This window comes from Balaenoptera musculus, chromosome 4 (assembly GCF_009873245.2).
Source record: "Balaenoptera musculus isolate JJ_BM4_2016_0621 chromosome 4, mBalMus1.pri.v3, whole genome shotgun sequence".
Classification (NCBI taxonomy): domain Eukaryota; kingdom Metazoa; phylum Chordata; class Mammalia; order Artiodactyla; family Balaenopteridae; genus Balaenoptera; species Balaenoptera musculus.
In genome coordinates, this window is record NC_045788.1 from 15,762,593 (window position 1) to 15,773,274 (window position 10,682).

Sequence of the window (10,682 nt, forward strand, 5' to 3'; positions counted from 1 at the left end):
ATTTATTTATTTATTTATTTATTTATTTATTTATTTTTGCTGTGTTGGGTCTTCGTTGCTGTGCGAGGGCTTTCTCCAGTTGCGGCAAGTGGGGGCCACTCCTCATCGCGGTGCGCGGGCCCCTCACTATCGCGGCCTCTCCGGCTGCGGAGCACAGGCTCCAAATGCGCAGGCTCAGCAGTTGTGGCTCACGGGCCTAGCCGCTCCGCGGCATGTGGGATCCTCCCAGACCAGGGCTCGAACCCATGTCCCCCGCATTGGCAGGCAGATCCTCAACCACTGCGCCACCTGGGAAGCCCCCTTTCATCCTTTTAATGTCTGTAGCATCTGTAATGATGTGCCCTCTTTCATTCCTTATATTAGCAATTTGTGTCTTCTCTGTTTTCTTCTTGGTCAATCTACCTAACAGTTTATCAATTTTACTGATCTTTTTAAAAAAAACTAGATGTTAAAAATTGATGTTCTTATCGTTTGTCCATTTTCATTGATTTTCACTCTCTCTACTTTGGGTTTAATTTGATCTTCATTTTTTAGCTTCTTAAAGTGGAAGCTTATATACTTGATTTTAGACCTTTTCAAATATAAACATATAAAGCTATTAATTTTTACCAAGTACTGCTCTAGCTATATTGGTCTAATTTTGATATGTTGTGTATTCATTTTCATCCACTTCAAAATATTTTCATCATTTCTTCTTTGACCCATAAGTTATTAGGAAGCTTGTTTTTTAATTTCCAAATATTTGGGGAATTTTCCCCCTAGATATATTTGTTACCAATTTCTAATTTAATTCTGAGTGGGCAGAGAACATATACTTCAATATTTTTATATTTATTGAGACTTGTTTTATGGCCCAGAATATGGTCTATACTGGTGAATGTTCCATGTGTACTTAAAAAGAATGTATGTTCTGCTGTTTTTGGTGGAGTGTTCTATAAATGTTATGAAATCAAGTTGGCTAATTACTGTTCAAATCTCCTATATACTAGCCAGTTTTTCTGTCTACTTGTTCTATAAATTAATAGAGAAATCTTGAAATATCTAACTATAATTATGGATAAAGTCTATTTCTCTTTTCAGTTCTGTTAGTTTTTGCTTCATGTGGTGTGAAGTTTTACTTTTGGGTACATAAATGTCTAGGATTGTTATGTCCTCTTGGGGAATTGACACTTTTATCATTATGAAATGTCCATCTTTACCTTTGATAATATTCTTTGAACTAAAGCCTACTTAATTAATATTAATATAGCATTGTTAGCTTTCTTATAGTTAGTATTTGCATTTTATATCCCTTTCTACAAAAGACATTTTTACCTTTAACTTTTATGAGTCTTTATGATTAAAGTAGGATTCTTATAGACAGCATATAGTTGGGGCTGTTTTCTTTTTTTTAAATCCAGTTGGTATTTCACTTCAACTCCACTTTTAGTTTTTAGCTATATGTCTTGTTTTATTTTTTACTGGTTGCAATAGATTTACAATGTATATCTTTAACTTACCACAGTCTACATTTAAATAATATTATATCACTTCAGGTGTAATAGAGAAATTTACAGCAATATATTTAAGCCCCTAATCCTTTGTCCTATTGTTATCATACATATTACTTCTGTTATGAATCCTACAATATATTGTTATTATTTTTTTCTTCAAACAGCCAGTTATCTCCTAAATAAATTTTTTTTTTTTTTTTTTTTTGTAAAATAGCTTTATCCTCTGTCAAAACACAAACCAACACACTTTGAGGGGAGGGGAGGAGAAGGAGGCAACACAGTCTAGCCCCACGGCTCATTTAGAAGAGGACATGAGATTTAAAAGCCTCACCCCACTGCTTGCCCAGCTGAGAAAAAGTCACGACCCTAACACCCACTTATAAATATCTCTTGTTATATTAAAAATATATATATATTTCCAGGGCCCACCTGGCTCTACTCCTGCACAGAAAGGGTTAACATTCAAAATTCAATATCAGGGTCCCGGGATGGGGCTGGTAAGGAGAGGCAGATTGGGAAGAAGGGGGTGCTGAAAAACAGAGAGGGACAAGCCAATGTGTAACTGGGGCCCTCCAAAACATCCAAAACAGAGAAGGGGGAGGTTGCCTGTCAGAGACAGAAACCAGTGCTGTCCCAGGAGTTGTCTCACTCCTGTCCCCAGTGTCAAATGCTCTGGAGTGATCTGTCCTTTCAGACACCCCTGTCAGGTCCCAGTATCAGGATCCATCCATCCTCTCAGTCCCAGCCCATTCGACTCACCACCGAGCTTTTAAGGTCCTAAGAGGGAGCAGCCCACCCCCACCCCCACCAAGTAAGAAGCGTGAGGAAAGCTGGAGGTCCTTCCTGGGAGGAGGGTATTCCGGGGGTGAGCCACTTCTGGGGGCCCCCTTCAGTCCCTGACCAGGCGGTAAATGTGATGCTGGGCCCCCCGCTCACTGGTGGAGACCTCAAAGACATAGGCGGTTCAGAGCAGCAGTTCCTGGGTGTCTCTGTTTGTCACCATCTGGAGGATGGTGAAGTTCTCCAGGACACTGTTCATCATATAGCACTTGGGTAGCTGCCAAAGCTTGTGCAGGAAATTCACCAGGTGCTCACACATGGGTGAGCGCAGCAGGCGGTACACGAACCTCCCGTCCTCCAGCTGGGCACGCTGCGTCTTGGAGGAACAGGTGAGGGCCATGTGCTCCAGGCTCTCGTACTGGCTGCTCACTCCATAGAAGCCACCACTGCTACCGCCGGCCCCCACCTCCTCGCCACTCGGGCCCCAGTTCAGGTCCGCCCAGAACTTGACCAGGAAGAAGGCGTGGGGGGGCCCACGATCATACAGCTCCCGCAGATCACCCTTTTTCTCAGGGAATTTGTCATAGGTCTGCCGGACGTCCACACTCTCGAGGGGGGGTGCTCCGGGGCTGGGGCAGTGCTGGCTGATGTGTACAAACAGGTGCCTCTGGTAAGAGTCAGCTGAATCCGGAGGTTCCACAAAGGCCGAGAACTCCACCAGCTGCAACCGAGCAGTGCCCAGAGCCCGAGCCTGCCAGGCTGGGGGTGATGGGGCAGGTGGGGACAAAGCAGGAGGTGAGAGGGCTTGGGGGGGCTCGTACCCTGGGAGGTCAGTAGATGGAGGAGTCAGTGACAAGGAGAACGGTGTCTGCGAGAATGGCTTCTGGAATCTGGAACATTCCAGGGGGGCCCAGAACCCCCCGACCAAAACTGGAAAAGCTCTGGGGCCTGAGGACCAGCGGGACCAAGTTTGGCCTGCAGGGAAGGTAATGAGGTGAGCTGGGCTGAGGACATGGTGGCCATTGTCTGGAAAGCCTTGTCCACATTCAGGCCCTTGAGCTTGGACTGGATTTCCCTCGATTTCCTTCGGGCCAAAACCTGGATATGACTAGAGACCTGTTTGCGAGTTCGAGTCTTCCCTGTTCTTAGCTTGATGTAGCGGGCAATCAGTTCATTCCGACCATACATCTTGCCTTCATCGGACAGGATGATTTTCCGCCGGCCACAGGGTGGGTAGATGGCCAGGGCCTCCTGGAAGCTCTGCTCGATGTCTGGACTCCAGACACCCTCTGCGTCTGGGCCCCCGTCTCCGCCCGCCCCCTCACTGCCGCCAGTGCCCTCCTCGCTTCTTTCCTCACTTCCTGTCCAGCCGCTGCCATCGTCCAGGGGGACCCCAGCCCGGGGTTCCCCCATCTGGGCCTCCCGGCCTGGGGCTGGGGAGCTGCCCTAAATAAATTTTTAAATGAGGAAAAGGTATTTTATATTTACCCACTTATTTACTATTTCTGACACTTTTCATTCCTTTGTGTAGGTACAAGATTCCATCAGAGTCATTTTTCTTCAGCCTGAAAAAATTCTATTTATATTTATAAAAATTTTCTATTTATATTTATAAAAAATATTATTTTGTAAAGTAGGTCTGTTGACAATGAATTCTCTCAACTTTTGTTTGTCTGAAAATATCTTTATTTCACCTTTAGTTTTGAAGCCTATTTTCACTTCTTATAGAATTCTGGACTGATTTGTTTTTTCTTTCAGCATTTAAAAAATACCATTTCATTGTCTTCTGGCTTGCATTTTTTCTGATGATAAATTTATGGGAATTCTCACTTTGTTTTCTTTATGTTGTATGTCTTTTTTTTTTCCTCTGTCTGCCTTTAAGATTTTCTCCTTATCCTTGGTTTTAGCAATATGCCTTCATGTTGTTTTATTTGTGTATGCCCTTCTTGGAGGTTAGTAGAGCTAATTAGATCTGTGATTCAAAAAAAAATTACCAAATTTGGAAATATTTCAGACATCATTTCTATATGAACACATATGTTCAACCACTTGACTTGTTTTCATGGTTCACAAGTTCTATTACTTTTTTCAGTTTTTTTTTCCTTTCCATGTGTCAGTTTGAGAATTTCTATTGTTCCATCTTCAAATTCACTTGCATTTTCTTCTGCAGTATTTTATCTGATGGTAATTCCATTCACTAAACTTTTCATTTCAGATATTGTATATTTTATCCCCAGAATTTCTATTTGTTCTTTCTTTTTTTTTTTTTTTAAAGAAATTCACGTTCTTTTATTTATTTATTCATTTATTTATGACTGTGTTGAGTCTTCGTTTCTGTGCGAGGGCTTTCTCTAGTTGCGGCAAGTGGGGACCACTCTTCATCGCGGTGCGTGGGCCTCTCACCATCGCGGCCTCTCTTGCTGCGGAGCACAGGCTCCAGACGCGCAGGCTCAGCAATTGTGTCTCACGGGCCCAGCTGCTCCGTGGCATGTGGGATCTTCCCAGACCAGGGCTCGAACCCGTGTCCCCTGCATTGGCAGGCAGATTCTCAACCACTGCGCCACCAGGGAAGCCCCTATTTGTTCTTTCTTAACCCTTCTATTTCTTTCTTCATTATGCCTATTTATGTTAACATATATATAATAGCTGTTTTAATATAATTGTTTGCTTATTCCAAAATCTCTGTCATTTCTAGGTATGCTTCTGTTGCCGATTTTTTTCCTAGTTATGGGTCACATTTTCCTGCATCTTTGTATGTCTAGTAAATTTTTGTTGGGTGCTAGGCATTGTCACACTAGCCTTTTTGAGTGGATTTTTTTGTTTTTTGTTTTTCTCTTTAAAGAATATTGAATTTTGTTTCAGCATACACTTGGGGAATTTAGGATCAATTCAATTTTTTGAAGATTTGCTTGTAAATTTGTTAAGGCAGGTCTAGAGTCGCCTTTACTTTAGGTCTATTTTAGCTCTACTGTTAAGATATAACCCCCTAGGGTCTCTACTAAGTGCCCTTGGTGTCCAGTGAACTCTCTCCCTTGGCTGGATCTATACTATCTCATATCCCTGAGTAAGCTCTGGGATTGTGCACCACAGATTCCCAGTACTTCTTTGCATAGCCTCTTGGAGTTTCACCCTAAGCATTCACAGCTTGGTTTTCAGCAGTAGACTCAAGGAGACCACTATGTAGATCCAGGAACTCCTTCTTCCCATAGTTCTTTCCTCTCTAGTACTCAGCCCCATAAATTCCAGCCATTTCTGCCTCTCTGAACTCTGATCTCTGTCTGTTTAACTTGACAAGACTGTAATGTTATTCTGCACCACTGTCTGGAAAAGTGGCTCCTGACAGAAAGCCAGAGCAATTGTAGGGCTCACTGTGCTTCCTAACTCTCCTCGACCAGTGTCCTGCACTGCCTGTTGTCCTGTACTTGGAAACAGCAGTTTCATACGTTTTGTCCAATTTTATCATTTTTTTAATAGTGGGAGGACAAGCCTGGTACCAGTTACTCTATCATGCCTAGAAAGGAAAGATGGATTTTTAAAAAGACCACATTCATAGCAGTGGTGATTCTAAACATTTTTTATAGAGCCATATACCAAGGGACTTTGGGAACTGGAAAGGACTTTGGAGAATATGAGGTATGGAGATTTGACAATGGTAGCAGAGGCCCAGGATGCCAGGAAAAGGATCTCAGCAGAAAATCTGACAGTTTAATCTAGAACGATTGTAATTCCTGGTGTGCAGGCTGAGAATAGGATAGGAAAAGGATTTGAGTATTTTCTATCTAAACATTATTTGCTTCTTCTTGAAGCAGAGAACCCAATATAAGATGGACCAGGGACTTTTCTTCTAAGAACTGGGTCTCAACCCTGGGTACATATTAGAATAATCAAGGGAGTGTTTATAAATCCTGATGCTCAGAAGTACTGAAAAAAAAATGTCAGTCTCTAGATGGGTCCAGGCATCTGTATTTTTTAAAGCTATTTAGGTAATTCCATTGTGCTGCCAAGGTTGAGGCAACTGACCTAAGAAGCTCCACAGTCAGCATGAGGGCTGTAGTTCTTTCTCCTTGGGGAGCTGTATCAAATGCTCTCTCTGTATCAGATGTGTATCTCACCTACTTAACACCCTCTTCCTTTACTTTCCTGAGCATCTTCTCACCTTGCTGTTGTTCTGCTCAGAAGGAGGCACAGGTGATGAGACAGTGGGGAAGGCCAGGCAGGATGCGTTGCAGTGGGAAGGAGGAGTGTGGATCCAGGAACGGCAAGGGAGGTGGGGGCAGAGACCAGAGGATGCAGAAACAGAGGGGGTCTCCACTGCCCCTTCCCCTTCTCCTGCTCTCACACTTTCTTCTTATGCTCCAGGCCCATATGAGTTTGGAGCTGGGCAGCTCGGTTGGCGACTGCCCAAGGACTTCTGCCCACACTTCCTGGCCACAATTCTCCTTTCAGGGTGGTGAAAGGGCCCTGGAAGTCCCTTCCTAATTTACCGAAGAAGTGTGGGCTTGTTTCTTGGGAACAGAATCCACAGACTTTCTGTGATGAGAAGCACCCTGGGTCAGAGCTCCTGCCCTGCAGCTGACTCCAGAGTGATCTGGCTCAGTTGCTTCTCCTCGGTGCCCCTCTGTTTCCCCACCTGTAAAATTAGGGGACCACGCTGCATGGCTTTCCTGGTCTTCCATCTCTGACAGTTTGGACACATGAAGGAGGCCTTGGGTTCCATTGGGAAGACTCCAGAACTAGACTCCAGAACTTCTCCTGAGATGTGTGGTGTCTGGTGGGTGCTGTCTCTGATCTCCCCTCCTGAGCGTGCCTAGCTCTGAGAAACAGGTTGGAAATGGAAATCTTCGGCAGCTGAGAAGCTGTCAGGTGGATCATTTGATGTGTAACAAAGAATCAGTGGAATTGGATCGTAGCATGTCCTTTTCTTTCTTTATCTTTAAAACTGAGAAAAATGACTACTTTGAAAGGGTCATGCTGGGGACAGACTAAATGTCTATTTTTATCTTTTTATTATCATTTTTAAAAATATTTATTTATTTATTTTATTTATTTGACTGCGCCGGGTCTTAGTTGTGGCAAGCGAGATCTTTAATCTTCGTTGTGGCATGTGGGATCTTTAGTTGCAGCATGCAAAGTCTTTAGTTGCGGCATGTGGGATCTAGTTCCCTGACAGGGGATCGAACCCGAGCTCCCTGCATTGGGAGCGCGAAGTCTTAGCCTCTGGACCACCAGGGAAGTCCCTAAGTGTCTATTTTTAAAGGAACCATGCAGTACTACCACATGGTCTGGGGAGGGAGAGACCTGCTCTCTCAGGGCTGAGCGAGTGCCATGGAGTTGCCTGGGGATTAGGTGGGGTGAGGGTGGAGAGCCATATGGCAGGTGCCACAAGAGGTCCTCAGAGGACGTCTGGGGGCTGGGAGAAGCCAGCCAGCCAGACAAGGGGCTCAGCAGAAGGAGCCTGGCGCTGTCTGAGAAGATGCGTGGAGCAGCGGTGGAGGAGAGATTTCCGGTCATGGGCGAGGGGCCAATGGCAGAGTTAGGTCTCTAGGCTGGGCCCCACAGCAAGGCTCTGGTGGGGCTCAGCCCAGCCACCCAAGGAGACATGCCTTCACGTGGACATTAGGCAGAGGGGCAGCAGTGCTGGGGCAGAGGATGAGTGCGGAGGCTATCTGGAAGCATGTCTCCAGAGCCCACCAGGGAGCAGACTTCAGACAGCCCGGATTCCCTGACTGGGAGGACGATGGCTGAGGTAGAACAAGAAGTGGTCCTTCCTTTACAAGCTGGGGTGTGAGGGATACTCCTTACAGCAGTACACAGAGATACCACACAGAGCAGGGCAAAGAGCTTACTGTGAGAGCAGAATGTGTAAGACCCAGTGCCTTTGGGTGTGTTTATAGAACTGCTGCTGTGATTATCACCATTGCTAACGATCCATCATGGGAATATTTTCATGAACTGTGGCCCAATTTTATGGATCCTTTTGTTGACTTCTTCTGGGTAACAGGGGTACCACAGTCCAGGCCTGATCCTCAGATTTGAGGGGCCCAGGCCAAGAGTGCAAAGGGAGGCTTATGTACTGAAACGTTACAGATTCAGCTGACAACCAAAGTTAATAGCAATGGGAATGATGTAATAAAACTGCAAAATGTTCCTTAGCCACCATATATACACAACTGCTGTGAATGCAGCACTAATTGAGAACATCTAGAAGCACACACTGGAACAGGAAGAGAACAGGAAAGTAGATGCTCAGTACGACTGGGAAATTATATTCTGTTATGTAAGAATCTATTGCATTCATACTTTCTGAGAGGAAGGATCAGGCAGGTTAATTTGTCTTTCTTGATCTGAGCACCCCATCTCCACCTAAGCACACTGCACCTCTCTGAGGCTGCCCCTTCACAGCAATCCGACAGTCACTTTGTTTTGAGGATTCAGGACAAAAGCTCTGGGGATAGGTTTTCCCAGGCTCTCAGTGGTGCTCATCACGAGGGTGGGTGTTTGGATTTTGTGTTTGTAACACGTGGGGTGCTCAAAAGTATGGGGCCCCTCTCGCTGGGTTAGCATTGTTTTATTTCATTTTATTTTCTCTTTGGACCTTAGCTACAGAGATTTTAGTTCAGTGTACTCCTCATTTCACGATACAATATAATCCTTGGTGTGTCCAGGGGCCTCTTAACATTGGATGCAATATTCAGGATGAGTTTTTCAAAGAACTATTAAATTAGACTAAATATACTGCTAAGATGTTCTATTCTATTTTGAGAAATATGACTTAAAATTAGTTTAAGATAGATTCAGCTTAATTCTTGAATTTTTTATCAAAACAATTTTCAGGTGTTTTCTTTGATATCAGTTACTAAGCTCCTGAAGATCATAAGGATTGACACCATTGGGTGTAGATGGGTGTTTATAGAGGCGGGTGTCTAGATTTGCCGCAAGGAGAACATAGGGAACCAAGGAAGAGGAACTAAACTTGCGGGCTGGGCTGCCTGCCTGTGAGGATCGTGTCATCACTGGCCTGTCCACGTGGCCACTCCTGGCGGTCAGCCACTTCCTGTCGCCCTGTGGCTGGACTTCCCACCACTGAGCCCCCCCAGTTGTCATTCAGCCATCACAGCTGGCACCTCTTGAGCCTTGGCAAAGTTTCTGGTGTCTCCTCAAACCCCAGGGGCCTGCCTGCGCCCTCTGTGCCCACCGGCCCCATCTCAACCCTACTGTCTTCCCCAGAGGCCAAAGGCTCTGCTTATGGAAAGCCTCCCTTGGTGTCCATCACGGCAGTGGAGACTGGAACCGTGAGTGAGGCCACCAGCATGGCTGACCCTGTGGGCAGCCACTGGAGTGAGCCACGCAGCTCTCCCTTCAAGAGGGAACCTGTCCAGAGGAGCTAATAGGCTCCGGCTGCACCGCCCCCAGGATCCGTTGCTGTGTTACAGCCGAGGCCCCACTCTTCTGGGCAGCAACAGGCAATGACCACGTACATGATGGTCTCTGTCCAGTGCAGGGCTCCTCTCATGGGCAATCCTTGTTCCGGAGCTCCCAATGGGGCTGGCTGAGAGTTTCTGGGGGTTGTACTGCTCTGAGGCTCTTGCTGCTTAATTCTCCTTCCTTCCTTCTGTCTTTCATGGGGTCAGAACGGCACTGTGGTCTGAAGGCTCTCCCTGCCTCCCCGCCTTCTTCTCAGTCATCTCCTCCAGGAAATCCCTTGTCCTCCTAACTCCATCTTGGTGTCTGCTTCCTGGAGAACCTGAACTGATGTAACATGTGAGGAAGTCTGTGTGAGAAATAGCACATGTGGCTTTTCAGCTGTCAGCAGAGAGGGCGAAAATGGTTTGAGGGCGGGGCGGGTCAGCAGTGGCCTGCCCAGAGCCACTTGCCCCTGAGGGCATGGCTGGAGCAGGAAGTGAGATGGGGAGAGCTTTGCGCCTTTGGTTTCTGTGCCTCCGGCGATCTCCCCTTTTCTGGGTGGAGTATAGGGACCCTGGGGTCCAGGGCTGCTGCTCACCTTCTGCCTCTGGCTATTATTGGCCCCCATCCCACCCCCAACTCCTTGCAGGGTTTTTTTAACAGGTGGAGTGTGAAAGGGAAGAAACTGGCCTCATGACCCTCTTTTCATTTGGCCAACTTACCTACATATAAGTCATATCTGTATTAATTCCTGGTGCAAATATCTCTTAAATGTCTGTCTTCACCTCTACAATGTCATCTCTATGTGCAAAGGGTCCCTGTCTGTACTGTTCAGAGCTGATTCCTTGGAACCAAAAATGGTGTCTGAAACATAACAGCAACTCAGTAATGTTGGCTGATGAATAAATGAGTGAGTGAATGCAGGATGGACCATATTTTTATACTTCCAGTAGCTATAAAAGTGAGTGAAGAAATAACAGCTTTCCCAATAGTTCAGTATTCTAG

At 45.7% G+C, this 10,682-nt stretch overlaps 1 protein-coding gene across 1 annotated transcript; it reads right to left on the bottom strand.

The window, feature by feature from the left end:
- Positions 1-2,382: 2,382 nt before the first annotated feature.
- LOC118894588 (transcriptional enhancer factor TEF-4-like) lies at positions 2,383-3,694 on the bottom strand. Its single transcript, XM_036850931.1, is given in 2 exon segments — positions 2,383-3,163; positions 3,205-3,694. Coding segments are annotated over 2 exon segments (1,263 nt in total). The 5' UTR covers positions 3,687-3,694.
- Positions 3,695-10,682: the final 6,988 nt, after the last annotated feature.